Source organism: Pezoporus wallicus, unplaced genomic scaffold, assembly GCF_028554395.1.
Source record: "Pezoporus wallicus isolate ANWC-B61680 ecotype Strahan unplaced genomic scaffold, APGP_CSIRO_Pwel_v1 contig_13057, whole genome shotgun sequence".
In the NCBI taxonomy this organism is placed as follows: domain Eukaryota; kingdom Metazoa; phylum Chordata; class Aves; order Psittaciformes; family Psittacidae; genus Pezoporus; species Pezoporus wallicus.
Genome location: NW_026640978.1, coordinates 220709 through 238754, shown reverse-complemented (window position 1 = coordinate 238754; position 18046 = coordinate 220709). Strand labels below are relative to the sequence as shown.

At 54.1% G+C, this 18046-nt stretch overlaps 2 protein-coding genes and 1 long non-coding RNA gene across 4 annotated transcripts in view; 1 reads left to right on the top strand and 2 right to left on the bottom strand.

Moving 5' to 3' along the window:
• Positions 1-13: 13 nt before the first annotated feature.
• SNF8 (SNF8 subunit of ESCRT-II) overlaps positions 14-18046 on the bottom strand; it is a 70432-nt gene continuing 52399 nt past the window's right edge. Inside the window, exons 2-8 of one of the 2 annotated variants that reach the window (XM_057421439.1) lie at positions 3155-3205; positions 2710-2848; positions 2325-2429; positions 1622-1694; positions 902-1043; positions 664-738; positions 14-263 (exon numbers count right to left, since the gene is read on the bottom strand). In XM_057421439.1, coding sequence (XP_057277422.1) covers positions 126-263; positions 664-738; positions 902-1043; positions 1622-1694; positions 2325-2429; positions 2710-2848 — 672 coding nt within the window. In that variant the 5' untranslated portion in view covers positions 3155-3205 and the 3' untranslated portion in view covers positions 14-125. The remainder of the gene's footprint in view (positions 264-663; positions 739-901; positions 1044-1621; positions 1695-2324; positions 2430-2709; positions 2849-3154; positions 3206-18046) is intronic. The other variant, XM_057421440.1, reaches the window with a different exon arrangement.
• GIP (gastric inhibitory polypeptide) lies at positions 3978-8308 on the bottom strand. Its single transcript, XM_057421443.1, has 5 exons — positions 8197-8308; positions 7080-7226; positions 6623-6754; positions 4419-4505; positions 3978-4040 (listed from the first exon to the last, which is right to left on the bottom strand). Exons 1-5 carry the CDS (start codon positions 8268-8270, stop codon positions 4031-4033), a joined length of 450 nt encoding a protein of 149 aa, XP_057277426.1. The 5' UTR covers positions 8271-8308; the 3' UTR covers positions 3978-4030.
• LOC130605727 (uncharacterized) lies at positions 7129-10465 on the top strand. Its single transcript, XR_008973771.1, has 2 exons — positions 7129-7231; positions 9985-10465. It is a non-coding gene; the product is annotated as an uncharacterized LOC130605727 (long non-coding RNA).

Below are 18046 nucleotides of genomic sequence, written 5' to 3'. Positions count from 1 at the left end.
TGAATGCGTCCTATTAAGCTTTTCAAGTCAGACACCTTTATTTCAAGTCCACTGTCCCTGTGTTGCAGGGGATATGCAAATAACCTCACAAGAAGAACTACAGGCAGGCACAGAGCATGGAGCAGTCAAGGTATTGCTTCCTTGGCTTCCTCTGGAGTGATTTCCTGAGAGTACAGCTCTGTAAAGAGAGCAGGCAGCCAGTACTGAGGTTCTCCTGCTGCCTGCATGTCCAGCCAGGCCATTCCTTCCTTCAGCAAGTGTTCCTATACAGAGAGAGCAGAAACTGGGAGTGAAACTCAACCAAATGGCTGAAAAGCTATTCACAATGGAGGCCTGACCCCACCTTTACTTCTAGGGTAAGGGAGGGTGTAGGATCTGGGCTCCAGTAAGCAGTTCACACATCCAGCCATGGCCACTGTGCGACCTGAGCTAAGGAGCCAGGGTTTAATGGAGGTAAGTGAAGCCACAGGAATCTCTGCAGCTTCCGAGGCTCTGCTCTCCTTTCCTCAGTGTATGCTTACGCTGGGTGTAGTGTGCGTTGGCTCCAGCACCCAGCTTTGGACCCCCTGTGCATTCCATGGTAACAGCCCCAGGCTGTGTCTGCTGTGGGAGCAGTCCCTCCACCCTGACACAGAGCTCTGTGGTGCACAAGCCTGTACCTACCAGCACTTGCTTTGCACGTTCCATCTCCCACTTCAGGCTGGACCTGATCTCACTGACTGTTACGTAGCCCTTCTTCTGAAATGAGAGGGGAAAACACCGTGTGTTTATAGCCAAGACAAGTCTGTAGTTCAGGAGAGTGGGGGCTCTTTTGCCTACAGCCCTGCTCTACAGTTCCCTGCCATGGAAGCAATTGGGTCCTTTCAAGGAGGTTGTATTTTAAAGCCTCCTAGCTCAGTACCTCTGCCAGCTGCAAGACGACCGTGTGATCCATGTTCAGTTCAGCTGGCACCGACTGGACCAGATATGTTCCACCAACAGGGATGATCCCAAAGCCACTCCCCAAGACCTTCAGTTTCTTGATTGCACGAAGGAGATCATCCCTGAGAAGCAGAGGTCAGTGCAAGGCTTTAAAGCAGGAGCCTCTCTCAAATACACGCTATGTTTTGTAAATGAGGAAGACTTGATGTGCAGAAGCTCTGAGCAGTAAGGGCTGCCTGGAACTTGCTGCAGTTTCAGCTAATTTGGATAAAGCCATTTAGAAGGAAGTTTGTGCATCTGTGCCTCCCTTCAGAAGGGCAGACTCGTGTTAGAGACACACTCGTAGCTCCCAAGCGGCAAGTGCTAAACTTCAGCCTCAACTGGTGATCATGGTGAGCTGTGTCCTGTCTGCTCCTGTAATGATGGGTGTCAGTCCCTTCCTTACAGACTGGCAGCAAGAGCTGGGCTTGCAGTGAACCAACTGTCCCCAGCTCAAGCCAAGAGTCCTTTGTGCCTTAGGGCTCCCAGAGGAAACACGCTGCTGCTTTCTGCACGGGTTAAGTCATTCAAAGTGGCTCCAGTGCTAGAAGTCACGTTCAGACTCCAATTAACAGCAGCACCTTTGAGTGGTGCTGGAATCGGTCACCCCCTTTTCATCCTGAATGCCACCCAGTTCCCCTTCCCTGCAATACACACTCACTGGCTGACATCCTGAGCAAACTTCCCCCTTCCCTTCAGCACTTGCTGGTGAAGTTCTTCCAGTGTTATCAGACCTAGGAGACAACGGAAAGGGACAGGAAAGCATTAGTGCACAGCTCAAACCACTCCAGCAAGAGCAGTCAAGGGTCCTTTGTGTGCTTGCCACTGGCTCACCCCTGCTTTCCATTCTGCATGGGGCTGTTCATTGTTCCCAGCATCAAGTGCTGGGTGAGGTAAGCCTTGAGTCACTTCTGTTCCCAGAACTAACATGCAGCAGTTGCTGTTGCCTTCTCCCACAGATGTACCAGACTCAAGTTTCAGCTGCCTTTGCTGTAGCAAATTCCTGGTCTCCAGCTGCCCTTTTGGAGTGAAGAACATCTACCACCTTTTAATTAGGCACTTATCCCTGCTATTCCAACGCTTCTGGACACTGCTGTGATCCTTAAGAGAGAATCTTAATGCCAGCCTCAAAGCAGTAACTCACCAGCTTCGTACTCCTTCAAGCCTGTCACTGACCCCTGCTTCTTACCCAAAACACTGTTGAGTTATGGTTTGGTGCATGAACAGGGCAGAGCTGACTGACTGCTGTAGGAGCCAATAAAGCTGGCTGATGGCTGTAGCTGTAACAAGGCTTTCTGGGGCCAACAAAGGCAAAATTGCCATCTCAGGATCTCCTCGAAACCAGACAAGAGTGTGGTCCTCACCTCCATTCCTGTGCTTCAGAGCCAAGCAAACTTCAATGATCTGCACGCCCAGCTCGTAGTAAAAGTCTCCAACTCCCAGCATCTCGGACCAGAATCCTTTACCAGCTGTGAGGCAAGAAAAGGGGGAAACCATCCTTCCTTAGTGGCGTGAAGCAGGCTGCTCACAAACCTTGCTGGGAGGACTCAGACCTATCAGTGAAGAGCCTCTGTTTCGGTTACCCCATGTGTTTTCCCCCACCCAAAGGTGCATCCCATCAAATCACAAGGCCCAGGAAGCAAAACGCCTTCCTCAGGGCCACCTTCCCCCCGCTTTGCCGTGAGCTCTCTGCAGCATGAGACCCGCGAGGCACATCGGGGAGCGTTAACCCCGGCGCCTGCTCCTCACATGCCAAAGGATCCACGCCGATGGTTGCACACATGTCCTGGAACTGGACCCGGAACTCGGGGTTTTTCCGGATCTCTTGCTTGTGTTTGCTGGCAAACTCCTCCAGGTTGGTCCGGAACATGTCCAGCTGCTTCGACATCTGAAAGGGAACCGCAGCGAAGGGTTTCTGGCTTCGCGCTCCTCTCACGCCGCTCTTCCATCAGCCCCCGCCAGGCACTACGGGAGGCTCTCGAGAAGCAGGTCTCTGATGCGCTCCCTACCCAGTGCTGACGGCCTCCGAGGAAGAAACCGAGATAAAAGTCACCGCATGGCCCCAGAGCTCTCCACACCACTGAACACAAACCAGCCCCACAGGGCAAAGGGGTCCTGGCTCACAGGAGCGGGAGGAGCAGCCCCACCAGCCCCACCGCTGCCCGTGCTGCTCACGCCGCGGGGGGGTCCCCACCTGGGCCAGTTGGTCCTCGGCCAGCACCGTCCCCCGCTCCTTGTACTTGGCCTGCAGGGGGAAAGCGCGGGGATGGAGCCGGAGCCGGAGCCGGAGGCCCCGGGGGGACCCGAGGCAGCCGCGGCGCCTGCCCCGTCCCCGGCAGCGCTCAGGGCCCGCGCGGGTGCGGAGCGGGGAGCGCCCGGGTCCCCTCCCGCGATGGGTGCTCCTATCGTGTAACGGGAACCCCCCCCCCCCACCCTGGGGGCACTGAGGGGCTCGGGCTGAGGGGGGGGGCTTAGGGTTAGAGTTAGGGGGCCCTGGGGTGTGTGGGCAGTGGGGGTTATGGGGGGGGAGGCCTTGTTTGGGGGCTCCCTGTGTGGTGAGGGGTGCCCCGGGGGGCACGGCCCTCACTGGGGGGTTCTGCCCCCCCCGTGCTGCATGAGGGGCACCCCCAAAGTGAGCCAGGTCCCTGTGTGTGGGGCTGGAGCCCCTCTATGGGGGGGGGGGGGAGGCCAGGGCTCGGTTCCGCACGGGCCCGGCTGGATTCCGCACCCCGAGGTCAGTGTTTGATCCGGGCGAGCGCCCGGAGCCTGGGGTGCCGTGGGCAGGACGGGCCGGGGGGGCAGCCGCAGGCCTGGTCCCCACCACACAAGGGGCACTGTGGGTCCTGGGGGCCTTGCTTGGGGGCATGCTTGTTCCCGTGGCCGTTTAGCGGTGGTTTGTGGCCATCCCCAAAGCAGCGCTCGGCCGAGGGTTGTTTCAGCTTCAAAGGAGACTCTTTATTGCTGGCATGAGCACAACAGACAAGCTGCGACAGAACAGAGCGAATGGAAGGGTCCTCCCTCCTCCCGCGCCGTGAGGGGATGGAGAGCGCTCCTCGGGAGGGCCCTGGGGTTACGCGGTCCTGGCAAAGCAGAGGGGAGAGGGAACCACATGAATCCCTATGGGATTGCGCTGACCCCATTTGGTTCCCGTAGGGAGCAAGGCACAAGGTACTGCTTTCTCTACCAGCCACCTGCCTCTGCTCCCTCGAGAAGCCGTTTGGACAGCAAGGTGTGTATCCAAGTCTCTAACAGTAAGTAAGGTAAAGAAGAGCTGCCTCTTGTTTCTTGTATTCGTGGCTGGTTCATCCCTGTTTGTTCTTGGGAGCACCCAGTGGTCACCTAAGGCAACCCTAAACCCACTGACTGAGCGCTGCAACAGACACCTTGGGGACAAGGGCTGGAATGGGGCCCGTAGGGATGCTTTTGTAACCATAGGAGTAGGGAGAGCAGGCACTCACGTTGCCCTGCAGAGATCAGTGGACATCAGCCATGTCAGGAACTCCTGGTGCAGAGCATCCTTCAAACCTTCTGAACCTTCCAGAGAGCTGCAAGAAATGAGCCAGGCCAGAGAGACAGGGGAGAGGCAGGGATTCAGACACCGCGTAAGAGCCTCTCACAGGGATGTTTTCCTTGTCTTCCAACGTCTTTGACTCAGATAAGCCCTCAAAAGGCTTTAACCTCCTTTTGCCATGGTGAGCTCCTTGCACTCAACACTGCCTTGCTCTTGGCACGTTTGGGCTGCCAAGGGGGGGTGAGGAGGAGCAGCCCAGTGCCCCCCCCCTGCACCCCACCTCCTCCTGGAGCCAGCAGGCAGCGGAACAAAGGCAGAGCGTGGGGGAAGCAGCGTCTCTGCTCCAACCTCACAAAGGGAAGGCTTTGTTTGCAAGCAGCACTTTCCTCTCCAAGTCGGGGGGTTTATTTGCAATTAAGCAGATTAAGGGAGACACTAGGAAGCAGTTTGGGGTTTAATGAAGCTAATCAAGCTGATTAATCCCGAGCATCAAAGTGGTCCCTTCCCCCTCCCAGCCCAGGTTGGACAAACATCTGTCAGGAGCAGTTTGGGGCGCGCGGATCCTGCTTTGGAGCAGGGGTCAGGCTCGGTGACCTGCCGAGACCCCTCAAAGCCCTCGTTGCTTTGATTGTGTGCTTGCAGGACGAGGAGCGGTGCTCAGGGTCTCATCTCCTGAGGGCCCTGCTTGGGCCACCCCTGTGAACCAGATCTGCGTGCGTTTCCCTGCCCCGGCTCATCCCCCGCACCCTGCTCTCTAAAGCCTTTTCCACGCAACAAGCTGTTCAAGACAACAAATCCTCCCCGGGTTCCCGTCCTGGGCGCCTGTCCCGTGACTCCCTGCAGTTCCAGATCCCATGGGGTTTGCCGGAGGACACCAGGATTGTGCCTCAAAGGATGCGGGCTGCGTGCAGCCAGGGCTTCGCTTTTCCCTTCTTGCCACCATTTTAGGCTTAAGCAACAGCAACCTGTTAGGTTTTGCAGAGCCCCCTCCCCGTGCAAGGAAATGTGTCCCTCCTTCCCTCGGGGGGGCTGGCTTTCAGCACACCGAGTGCCCGAGAGCAGCTTTGCCTTTGGGGTTTGCTGTTTGAACGTTTGTTGGGGGAGGTGAAGCCGGCTCTTGACAGGCTGTGGATGTGCTGACACAGCACAAAGCCGGGATGCACGAGCGTGCTCGCAGCCAGATGGCTTAGGAGATGAAGGCACGAGCTGCAGCAGCGCAGAGCTCCGCATGGACTGGGTTCCCCTGCGCAGGAGAACCTATTCTGAGCAAGCTCCTATCGCCATCGTTATCGTGACAGTAACCTTGTGGTGGTGATCTGAGGGAAGAACTGGTTTGTTTCCTTTTTAAGAGATAAACTGCTCAAGGCACTGAGTGTGTGAACGAGTTTCCATAGGAGCCCAGCCTGGTTTGGGTTGAAGGGACCTGAAAGCTCATACAGTTGCAACCCAGGGGCAGGGACACCTTCCACTAGCGCAGCTCGCTCCAAGCCCCATCCAGCCTGGCCTTTGTTGTTCCCCCCCTCTCTCTTTGGTGGATTGATCTAAATCAAAATGTTCTGCAGAAATGTATCACTTAAATCTCATTTTCATGGAGAACATCCTAGGGAAGAGCTTGGTTTGGGTCACACCAAAGAGCTTGGTTTGGGTCACACCAAAGAGCTTGGTTTGGGTCACACCAAAGAGCTTGGTTTGGGTCACACCAAAGAGCTTGGTTTGGGTCACACCAAAGAGCTTGGTTTGGGTCACACCAAAGAGCTTGGTTTGGGTTATACCAAAGAGCTTGGTTCTGGCTTCTCTGTTCTGGTGCTGTTCAAGGAGCGGGTGTGCTTCAGCCCTACCCAAAAGCCAGGCTTTGAGGTTATCAAAGTGCTGGGGTTCGGTGAGGCTGTGCTGACATTTGCAAAACAACAGCCACAAGAAGACCCCCATCGTGGTCTCTTTTCAATCTGTGATTTGGGAGAAATGCGGAGGTTTTGGGGGAGGAGGAGTTACAAACCCGGGACATTTCCTTTCGACATCGAAGTCCTTTTGTGTGCCCCCGCCCCACCGTTACCATTGATACCTGCCCAGGACGTCCCTTCGGAAGTTACCCACTGGGACCCCTCACGCCTCCCTCAGCACAGGCGTTCTCTTCCCAGCCTCCCGCCTCACCTCGGGGTTTTGTTGCCTTTCAGGAGCCAGGAGAAGAAATCTTTGGCTTCCTGCGTGCCCAGGTCCAACCTTTGGCCGCTCGCAGCGGACCCTTGGGGCTCAGCTGCTCTCTTGAACTCCTCGATCATGTTGCTGGAAAGGCGAAACGGGAGGAGATCAAGCGGAGGTGCCACAAGAGGGGGCCCAAATGCTGCTTTTCCACAGCTCCCAGCTCCCTCCCGCTCCCTGTACTAGCGGCGGTCTCGGGCGGGGAGAGGGGTTGGTTGTGCTGTGTGCCCGCAGACCAGAACCATCTCTAGGGCTTGGAAAAATGAAAGCAAAAAGAAACCCAACTCCCTATAGAAGCATCGCTGCAGCCTACGGAATATATCCTCGGCTCCGCATTCTTCTGGAGCCATCCGCTGGCTGACGGCAGCCGCGAGTTTGGATGGTAGGAGCATTGCAAGTCTGCACTTACTCGCTTTTCTTCTCCCGTCTGGCTAGCAACCACTCCACAAAGTTCTTCTTCAGCATGTTATCCATCGTGCGGCTGTAGTCGCTTGCCAGGGTGGCCTCGGAGTAGCGTCTCTGCAGAGGTCTGGTGCTGGGAGCCCCTACACTGACGCTGGGGTGAGAGCACAGCGGCAGAGTCAGGCACCGGCCGGGAGAACTCGCTACGGGAGCGCTGCACGCGGTGGCCACGCGGTCCCTGCATCAGCAAGGGTTGGTGATCCCTGCTGGCACAGCGGCTCTCCTGGCACAGGGACTGTTCCTGCCCTGGGAAGGGGCTAGCATCCTCCTCATCCATGTTGCTGGGGGCTCCTGCAGTGGCAGCTCAGGTTTGGCAGCCTGGGAGGAGACGAGCTCTAGGGATCTGCCGGTCGCCTGGCGTCGGTGTGGTTTGCCCTGCTGTATGATTCACAGGGAATTTGGCTCTGTGCTGAGGCACCAAGTGGGCTCAGGCTCCTTCCTTCAGGGACCCGCACACTGAGGACCAAGGAAGCCTGTTCCTGTGTCCCCAGGAGGTTCAGGAGTGGATGGCAGGAGACAAGAGCTGACCCTGGGACCAGCACAGACCTGGCAAGTGTCAACATAGGACTATGTGGGACTGCAGCAACTCCTGCTGCTCTAGCAAGGATTCTTTTGGATCCCCCGGGGTGGTAGTTGGAAATTGCATAGCAGGAGTCAGGGAAAGTCTCTGTTATATCCCTGTTTTATACAAGTGGTCATATTTTCAGAAGCTTCCAAATACCGGCTGCCCCGAGCCTCACTCATGTGACAGGATTACCTCTTGTTTCTACTTCTCAGCAACCTTCTTCTCTTCCTGGTTTACTTCCAGCTTGTTCCTCCTAACCTAGAGCCATAAAATTTATAGGGAAAACTTGGGAGTTCCTGGCTCTGCCTCAAAGACTCAGGCCTCTATTTTGGTATCTCTCTTATCATTTGCTTATCTCTGCTTGTCTCTATTATCTGACATCTACCTCAGGACTCATGTTCTCACCTATTTATCAGGATGCCAATGGAAGGAGTCCATTTGCCTCCAGAGAGGAGCTGGAAAAGGCTCAAATACACCACGAGCTTTCCAAAACACTTACCCCGAGACGGTCTCTTCCATCAAAACAAAGCCCAGCGAAGCGAGGAGCAGAGAGAGAACCTTGAAAGACATCATTTTCTCCGCTGGTTTCTCTGTTCAAAAGCAGAGGGGACACAGGGGACAAGTGACAGGATGCTGAACCCGGAGGGACGGGTGGTGCTGGGCACGTGCCTCTGCTTGTAAATGTGTCTCCTCAGCCCCTGTGCTTCAAGCAGCCTTCTCCATCCTACAAAGCCCTCTTCTGCCGTTCCCCGTTAAATTCCTTTTTCAATGCCAGTGCTCTTTCCCACCGTGGTGTCTTTTAATGTTGGTCCCCTATACTTTTATTGTAACCATCAAATTCATTGTGGGTCGCACATTCCTGGAGTCAGGGGCTTTGTCTTCCTCCATGTTTACAAGCTGACCCTGTGGGTACCTCATTGTGCTTTAAGGGTCGATTCAAGCCTGAGTATGTGAACGGGAACGTACACTGGATCAGGCAATTCAGCAGCCATGGCATCCTGCTTATCCCGCGCTGCGGTTCTGCCAGATTTAGGAGCCTGATCTAATGTCTAGGAGGGTTTCTGCTGGGATGGGTAAAGCTTTAGGTAGGGACTGGAGCCAGGGTCGGTGAGTATCAGATGTGAAGAATATCCCATGGACAGCGTCAGGATTGGATTCCAAGATTTATTAGTTTCAAGCTGTTCCTGGTCCTCACATCCACAGTTCAGCTCCGCAGCCCTTGGACATTTGAGCCCTTTTAATTACTATTCCAGCTCTGCAAACTCCATACAGAAATGGTTTTGATCTTGGCTCACAGATCTCTTTTGTTGTTCCTCACCTCACTCTTTGATACAGCTCTTGCTGGAAACAGCATTGCAAGGGAGAGCTGCCGTTAACAGGAATGGTTCAGCAACAAAAAGGGAAGGTCTGCATCAGGACTCAGGTATCCAGCCTTCAAAACTGTATTCATATGTTGATGGAACTTTATTCCTCTCAGCTGTTATTTATACTCTTAAACCAGCCCAATTCTTGTTTTGGACAGACAGAATGTGCACGTTTTGGGTGTTGTTTGGAACTGGGCATTCTTTTCCTTCTGGAAAACTGTGACATCTTTTGCTAATGTTTTCAGCCCTTCCTGTTAAGAGAAAAGCGCTCACTGTGCTCCATTCTCAGCTACAGCAAGTGCTGAGGGGCGCTCTTAAAAGCAAAGGTGTAAGACTGAACGCTGGCAAAGGCTCTTAAAGCCATAAAAGACAAATCATTGCAGAGTGTGTTAACAGCGGAGTAAATCCCACCAGACAAGAAGCTGAGGAGTATTTTAAATGAGAAGGGGATGATTCAATAACTGAGGTTTTCCCCTCTTATTTGCTTTTTGTTTCTTCTCTTGGTGGTAGAACTGTGGGTATAAAGACTCATCTGAAAATAGGGAAGTTGTGCAAGAATACTGTGATGCTGGAAGGTGATTATTGGTGTTGCTGGGAGAGCAGAATTGACCCCAAAAGAGAGGAAAAGCAGAGTGCATTTGCAAAGAATATAGACAAACCATTTTGGGATTTATAGGGGACCCCTTTGCCTGGGTGGCACTGGTCTGGAGCATGGAGTTTGCTGCGATACTTAGGCTGCTTTGATCCTATAATTTGCCTTCTTCACAAAGGCAGATGCAACTGGTGGGATCTTTACAACACAGAAGTCTTCCTGCCCCTGTGCTATCCTGTCTGCATTGGAAGAAGCGTTATCCCTGTTTATCCATAGCTGGGAGGTCCCAAACAGCAACTAAGAACCGATTTCTCCTTATTTCCCTGTGTAGGTGCAGCTCCCAGCCTGCTGCGTGCCGTGGACTGACTATTCCTCTGAAATAACAGCATTTCCCTTCGCAACCCAGCACATCCATTGCTGCAGAACCAAAGGTACGAGCTGCTCCTGCTCTGCTGCTGCCTGACACGCTCAAACACTGTGCACTCCCACAGCTACCTTAGGAAAGAAAACACGTTCAGAAGGGAGACCGACACAGAGCTTCTTACCTTGCTCCGTCTCTGAGGCTGCCCGGAGGATCTCAGCTGGTTCTGGTGCTGAGGAGACCCTTCAGAGCTTTTACATACGTTCGCTGTGCAGGACCAACCCCACTTGCATGAGGTAAACAGGAAATCAAGCACCTAATCTATGTAATTCAAACCCATTTAGAGCTGCTTCATTAAGTCTATTGACCCACAGAGCAGGAAAATAACCTTTTAAAATATGTTGACATTAATGGCAATTAAACATTACTATATCACGAAATCGAGAGCAAATATGGATTGGGTGTAATACATGTGGCATTAGTCTAAACCTTAATTCCATATAGCATCCCCTTTCCATGGTAAAAAAACTCCTTGACTTCTACTTTTTCCTTTGCCAGTGTAAGTGCTATCTCGGAGAGTTCCAACCTGCTCCTCCTTTTCCTTACAGGAGGAATAACTTTGCTAAACTCGATAGCTCCCATCATGGTTATTTGTGTCGCCATCGAGTCTGAGCATCCTGAGCAGCCCCTTGTACAACCCCGCAGACACTGAAAGCAGCATCTGTCCCCCAAAACATGTGCTCCGAGAGGGGAAAACTGGGGACGGAGAGTGGCAGACAGGAAACCAGTAGGAAACAGGGATGCAGGAGGGTGGTGGCACAGCAGCAGCCTGTGTGGGGTGAAGGGCGGCAGCTGGACCTGAGCACCCACTGGGGCTTCTCCTGTCCTGAGTGAGTGATGGAGTGTTTCCCTGCGGCTCTGCAGCTGCTGGGGACGTGGGTCAGTGAGGCCACCTCCTCACCCTGCCCTTGCACAGCTGGATCCAGGAAAGCAGATGTTCTGCAGATGTTAACTGTGCCATCAAAGTGCAAGGGGTAAATCCACTTCCATCAGCTCCGCCGTGACTATGTGCATGGTAAGATACCTCCCTGGTGCCTGAGCTGCCCCGCTTCCCCTGGGTCTCTCTGGGAGAACTGGTTCCATTACATTTTAACACGGAAATCCTGGTCAGGGACCGGGTCTAGGATTCCCATCATAGCCAGCTCCAACCTGAAGGAGCAGAGCAGGATGATGTTGGTGCCTGCCTAGCCGCTAAGCTGAGCTCTGCTCTCAGCACTGCTGGAGCTCAGCAGTGCCCGTGGCTGCGAGGGCAGAGCTCGCTCCCGTCCTTGCTCCCTTCCCTGGAGCGCTCTGAGCTCTGGAGGAGGTTATCCAAGTTACAGCGCTCCCCTCGGGTCCACCAGCCTGGAATTCTTCCCTCTGGAGCTCAGCAGAGCTCCTCAGAGCAGGAACCCCCCCCACCTGGCTGTAGGAGGGATGTGTGCGTGTGCATCCTCCCAGGCTTGCGCTGCCCCGGGGATTTGTGTGGTAAGAGCAGGATTTCGGGATGACGGGGCTGAGCAAGAAGCAGCCCTTCGTGGAGCTGCGGTAATCGTGGCACAAGTGAAGTGTCGGTGGTTCCGGCGTGGGAGAGGGTTTCGCCGTGCTGGCGCAGTGCCCTGGTGGATCTTGTCCTGACCACGTGCAGGAATCCGGCGGGATGAGGTTCTCGTCTCCCCGCCAAGGCTCCGTTTGGCACTTCCTTCCCACGAGCGGTGGGGGTTTCTGCCCTTCTGAGTAGTTCTGCAGGGACACGGGCTGCTTTCAACCTGTGTTCTGCACCGGGAGCCTGCAGAGCGCAGGATGAGCCTCATCCAGCTCAGCCCGGCGTGGGCAGGGGTGAGCTCTTGCTGCCCTCTGGTTATACAGCCAGCAAAGAGTGTTGCATCTATATTGCATTAAGGTAAAGGCTCAGGAGGACATTATTAGTGTCGATTAAGAGTTTGGGGCTATTAGGGAGCAATTACTACTTTCACAGGAACTATTTAACATGTGGCTTAGTCCCTTAGCTAGCAGCACATGAGCATGCCAGGGTCTCCTCAAGCTTTTCCCCCATGCAGGAAAGTCGTGCCTGCTGTAATAAATGATGCACTATAATAGTTATATTATAGGAACCAATTTACACTCCTAGCACAGTTGCTAATCAATAAAATGGAATAGTTTATCCCCACGTCTTTATTATATGTATTCTGGGTGCTTTGCTCCCAGCCAACTCAGATATCTTGTTTCTCCGAAGTGCAACCTATTTGTTTTCCTCTCATTAAGTGCCTCTGTAGGATATAAAGTTAATAGAGTGAAATAAATATCCAGCAACATTAAATGCTGACCCAGGGTTCACAGTTACGGTTATTTCAGGGCATGTGCTCACGGTGTGGTTTGGACAACAGCATCACTCCAGGATTTCAAACACCCCCCCTCCAGATGCCAGGTCAGGTCTGGGAAGCGGTGGGAGAGATGCTGACCTGGAGAAGGGCCCCAAACCCACATCTGCTTCCTCCAGGGTAATGGGAGGTCTAATTAATGAGGCAAACCTTGCTCCCCTCCAGCCTCAGCCCATCACAGCTATGGCAGCACCACCCTCACGGCGTTATCTGTGCTCTGCTCTGATAACACAAATCATTTCACAAGCTCCAGCTGGGTCCCTGCTTGGGGCAGGGGAGCCTTGAGCTTAGGTTTCACCCGGCCACCATCAGACAAGTTGAACAGGGGAGCCAGGGCTGCCCTGCTTCCTCCTGCCCTGCCGGAGCGAGCTCTGCTCTTCGCAGCAGACCTGACTCGAGGAGTTGGTGTTTCAGGAATTCGGGAATGTGTTGGGAAGGTCACAGCTGCGTGGCTGAAACGCTTCTGCTCTGCTTTGAGACACCGAAACATCTCAAGGGCAACTCTGATTACCAAGCATTTCGGGTATTGGATGTCCCTGTAATCACGGAAAATAGGGCTTGAAGTGACCTTAAGAGGTCACCCATTCCTTCCCCTGCTCCCAGACAGCCTCAGCTCTGCTCAGCTCACTCTGATCCATTCCCAAAAGCTTTTGGAAATGAAAAGGCTGCAAACTCCCCAGCGCATTTCTTGGTCTCGCTCTGACCTCTCGCCTCCAATGGCACCGCTCCCACCTCTCTCCTCTTCCCCGTGAATGGGGTGAGTAAGGGTTCCCCTGTCCCACTGGAGCAGGGCTCTTTGGTTGCTGCTTTGCATGGCACAGCTCAGGGCACCTCAACTCTGCCAGAGACGGTTCAGGTGTTGCATGTCCCAGGTGAATACAGCACTTTCTGCTCCGGTTTGGGTGCAGGCATCGGGCTGGTCCGAGGTTCCCGACTGTAACTGGCCATGATGCATCAGTGTTAGGATTTACTCTGCTCCTCAAAGCCCAGGGAGAGAGGAAGGAGGGATTGGGAAGCTTTTCACTCCCATCCTCTCCCTGAAATCACGGGCACTGGAGCATCATTCAAACCCTGGTCCTGATCTGGGGCTCATTCTGAAGGCACAGAACCTCAAAGCTTCCCTTGGGAGCTCATTTCTCTCCCTACACCATCAGCAGTGCTCGCAGAGGAGCGTGGAGTGCTCTCGAGTGCAGGAGTGATGGGCTGGGTGGATTTACAGAGCATCTTCGGAGCACCAAGCACTGCTTCATCCTCTCTTGTACGTCCAGACCTGTTTCCCCCTCCAGTGCTGGTGGGAATGAAACAGGTCTTTTCACAATGGCAAAGTACCAGGTACGTGCTTAAATGCCAACACTCCCTTCTAACAGCAACCAAGCCATAGGGCCTTTTAAGGCTCCGGTGCTTGTTCTTGATGAATTCATTCAGCTCATTGGGTGGCTCTTGGAGCTTCCTGCTCACGAGTTCTTTAGGTGGCAAAAAAACCCCACAACAACGAAAAAATGGGAACCGCAAAGCATGGGGAACATGGATTTCTCCTTGCTGCCTGCTCTGCTTGTTCCTGAGATGCTCCTCTGAACCCCCAGGAGCAGGGACCTACAGGACAGTAACTGCTGTAGCACAAAGCCCACCACAGCATCCACGTGGGGATGATTTACTGGGACCACTGAGCTGCACGACCACAACTTTTCCCTCTGGGCAGTGACAGCATCACTGCCTGTGGAAGCTGCAGAGATGATCTGGACTCGCTCTAGCATCAAACCTGCCTGTTTTGATGATACCTCCTCCATCCACCCCTTAGCACTCTGCCTGGTGGCAGCTGTCCTGATGTGAAACACATCCTTTATTCTCCCCGTTGAGCAGTGATGGAGCCAGAAGCAACCAGCTGGGGAGATGAGAGCGGTGGAGCTGCAGGGAAGGAGAGGGAATAATCAGTCCTGCTCCATCCCGAGCGGGTACCAGCAGGACAAGAAACCAGAGAGCCCAGCCCACGGCAAGGTGCCTGCCCAAGTGGCTGGGTCAGTGACGTGGGATTAGCTCTACCTCGTGCCCTTGCTGCTCTCCTAACATCACCCTCCTGGCAGCCCGGCGGTGGGGCTTGCCTCCAGGTTGCCACTGTGAAATGACCTCTGTGTTTTCAGGTGACCCACGGCACAAAGCGGTGCTGGGCACTCTCCCACCTCCTGGGCTACGCTTGTTTTGGGTAGACAGAATGAGGCAAGGCTGAGCCTTTCGTTACCTCGTGCTGCAGGGATGAGATGCGGTGAGGGCTGGAGAGACCCTGCTCTTCGTGGGGGTTGAAATGTTATAGGGCCCCTGAATTTGTGCTCGTGGAGCATAAATTCTGCTCCAAATGCATTTATTTCGGACGGGGGGAAACGTGCTACAAATACCTACAGTTACGGCCAGGAAAATGGCTCATCTGTGCCTCGGAGGGCTGCAGATGTGTGGAGGGGGGCTCAAAAGAGCAGCTCCCGCTTGAAATAAGGTCAGGGGGAGTTCAGCGATGGCAGGATTCATCCCCCACGATGTGTCCTCAACAAGCAGCTTGGTTTAGTTCGTGGTTGTACCAAGAGCAGAGCTTTCTCCCACTACCCATAGGAGAAATGGCTGCTCCCACTGGGTTTTGTGATGCATTAGAACTAAATGGACAGGTTAGAAAGGTCTGCTCTAACTAGGTGGTGGCACATTCATTTTGGGAGGAAAAACTGGGAAATGAAAAGGATTATCTGAACAACCACATTTCAGAGCTCATCCTGGGAAGCATTTCCCTTGCCTCGGATTTAGAGTTTACCCCTTCCCCAAAAGGAGAGCAACCCCCAAATGAACCATTGCCATTGTGTATGGGGGGGACGAATCCATGCAAAGCACCTTCGTGGGGGTGCAATCTGAACATTCCTCTCTGTGCTGGCGAAGCCCAAAGGAGAAAGCAGGACCTGGGAAGTGCCCCCAGCCCCACGTGGAGCCCTGGAGGGAGCCCAGAGGCTGCAAAGCAGCAGATGTAGAGGGGAAGCAAAAAGCTGCTTGGTTGTGGGTTTCAGGCTGGGGTTGTTAGAAAGAGACCCCAGCTTTTTAGTACCAGAACGAAAGGGTTTCTCAAGATGGGAGCGCGTTGTGAAGCAGGGTTTATTGCACCGTGTGCTTTGTTTTGAACCGGAGCACTCAGACGTGCAGGGAGCAGGCAGATCATGGAGCCAGTTGCAGGTTTAACCATTTCCATCTTCAGCTCTGCTGCATCGGAACCTCCCACCCCCCCCAGGGAGCAGAGGGGCAATTCCCATCGCTCAGCCCCTTCCTGGGCTCAGGATGTGCCTCTGCCCCTGAGCTCCAGCAGAACATCCCTTACCCACCAGATGAGGCTGCAAAGGCACAGAGGAGCAGGGGGTTGCCACTGCCCTCCCTCGAGGCTTGATTTGGTTTTCAAGCAAACTCTTCATTCCACAGCAAGTTTGATTTGCAACAAGTTCGTCAGCAGGAGCTTCAATCAATTGGATCTTCTGCGATAGGAGCGGCTTTTTCCAGCCAGGAATATTTTCCACAGACTAAAAACTGAACAAAAGGTGCTTTAAACTGGGATTCCACTTAAGGAAAAGGAAATATTTCCCAACTGTAACCCTCACTCTTCTTACCCTGTTGCATTCTCACCTCTGTTCTAAGGACAGGCTTGCTCCATCGTCCAATTGTTTCTGTTTGTTGAGATTGGATTGAAAGAGATTCCAGGAAAACAAAACTTTGGTTTTTTTTCCTCGATGACCTCTGAATTTTCCTGAGAACTTCCAGGTTTATTAAATAGGAATTCACAGAGATTTCCAAACTTCCCCAAACAAGGCTTTCTCGGAGTTCCTGAGTGCAGCTTTAACGTTGTCCAAATGAAAGAGTGCTTAAAATCAAAGCCACCCCCAAACAAACAATTTGAGGAAGGATTCAAATGAGAAGGGGCAGAACAAGAGCAGAGCAGAATCTGCCCTTGTTTCCTGCTGATCTGCCCTAAAACCTGGTCCTGTTTCAGCCCTGTTCTGCCCCAGAGCCACAGCACTTCACGGGCAGCAGTAATTAAACCCCTTCGTATCAAAGCCCCATTGCAGTGCAATCTCAGCTGCGTTATTCAGCACCCAGCTTCAACCTTCTCCCTTCAGAAGCTTCCCCAAACTCCTAAGTGGCAGCAATAACGATTGGAATTTGTAGGGAAATTGTACGAACTCCTTCGGACCATTTCTGCCGGGTTCAAAGCTTTCCGTCGTTAAAAACAACCCCCAAACCTTTGCCCCTATCAGGTTTGCTGCATTCGAGCAGAAGCAGCTTCGCATCGATGGGAGAGCGGGGCAGGAACGCTTGGGAACGAAAAGAAATCAGCTCCCCGGAGTGATCCTGGAAACTCCCAACGCAATTGAAGGAAATCCTGGGAGAGGAAAAAGGCCACGGAGGGGTTTAGGAGTGGCAGCGCTGGGGTGCAAGCTGCTGCTCAGCCCTTCCCTGCTCCAGGAATCCCACCCACTTGCTGGTACGTTTAGGTCGGGAGGGGCTGTTTCCCTTAGGGGGGAGTTGCAGAGCTTGGGTTGCCCTGGCTCAGATTGAATGGGGGCAGTTGCTGGGGTCCGGGGGTGGCTGGGGTTGGCTTGGGAGCAGGGGGTGCGGTTGAGGTGCAGTGGCAGCCCCCAGCCCCTGCACGGAGGGGGGGGGAAGGCGGCTCTGCCTCCCCGCAGCAGCAGATCAATGCTTTGGGCTCTGCTGTTGCATTCTCCAAATACCTCGCATCTGGAAGGCTGCAGCGAGGGGAAGGGGGTTCCCTGGGAGCCGTCCCTGGAGCAGGGCTAAATTGAAGACTTCCCTCTTTGTTTGCATTGCCCCCCCCCGCCCCATTTCTCCCCTTAGGTTGGTTTCCTTCACTTCATTATTGCAGGGGATTGTGTTACACGGGGAAGGTACTGAGGAAACCAATCAAAGCAACAACAAAAGTACCCTGGGCGAGCTCAGTGATAGATCCGAAGCAGATCCTGCTCGCTTATTTCAGCTGGGGGGGGCGGATACACGCTGGAAGCTGCAGCCAGGCTGGGAAGGGTGGGGGGAAAGAGGGGAGAAGTCCTGAGCGGCGGGAAGTTTATTTCCCAATTCCATTGTTTTTTCCCCCCTTTTCACCTGTGAATCCTTAGGCTGGGACGCGCTGGGAGCCTCGGGAACACGCAGAGGTTCCTCCTCCGCGCCGGTGCCTCAGGAGAGCTGAGGAACGCGGGATGGGGATGGGGTGGATGAGACCCGAGCGTCCTCAGAGAGCAGCAGCACCCGCATGGCTCCAAGGCAAAGATCCCGGCACAGCGGGATGGATCGGGCACGGGAGGGGAAGAGAGCTCGGGTGTCCTTAACGCCCGTTTCCCAGGGTTTGGAGCCCTCGTTCCAGTGTGCTCCCAAGGGCACGTGCGTCCGTTCCTGAAGGTTTACACCCGGTGGGATTCGGGAGCGGGATCCCATTGAGTTATTTCCCAACAAACCCCCGCGCGGCTCTGCCGAACAAGAGCAGGGGTACCGGTGGTACCAAGTACTTGGGCACCGGCACACAAGTACTGGGGGGGTACAGGCGCAGCTCGGCTGGGGACGGGGAGGTTCAGCCCCAAAGGCGG

What these genes read in the sequence shown, in the direction of transcription:
- GIP (XM_057421443.1), bottom strand. Translation starts at nt 8,270, where the DNA reads ATGATGTCTTTCAAGGTTCTCTCTCTGCTCCTCGCTTCGCTGGGCTTT. An exon ending in ATGGAAGAGACCGTCTCGGG is followed by an intron (nt 7,227 to 8,196) that starts GTAAGTGTTTTG and finishes CTCTCACCCCAG; the next exon opens with CGTCAGTGTAGGGGCTCCCA. An exon ending in AAAGGCAACAAAACCCCGAG is followed by an intron (nt 4,506 to 6,622) that starts GTGAGGCGGGAG and finishes CATTTCTTGCAG; the next exon opens with CTCTCTGGAAGGTTCAGAAG.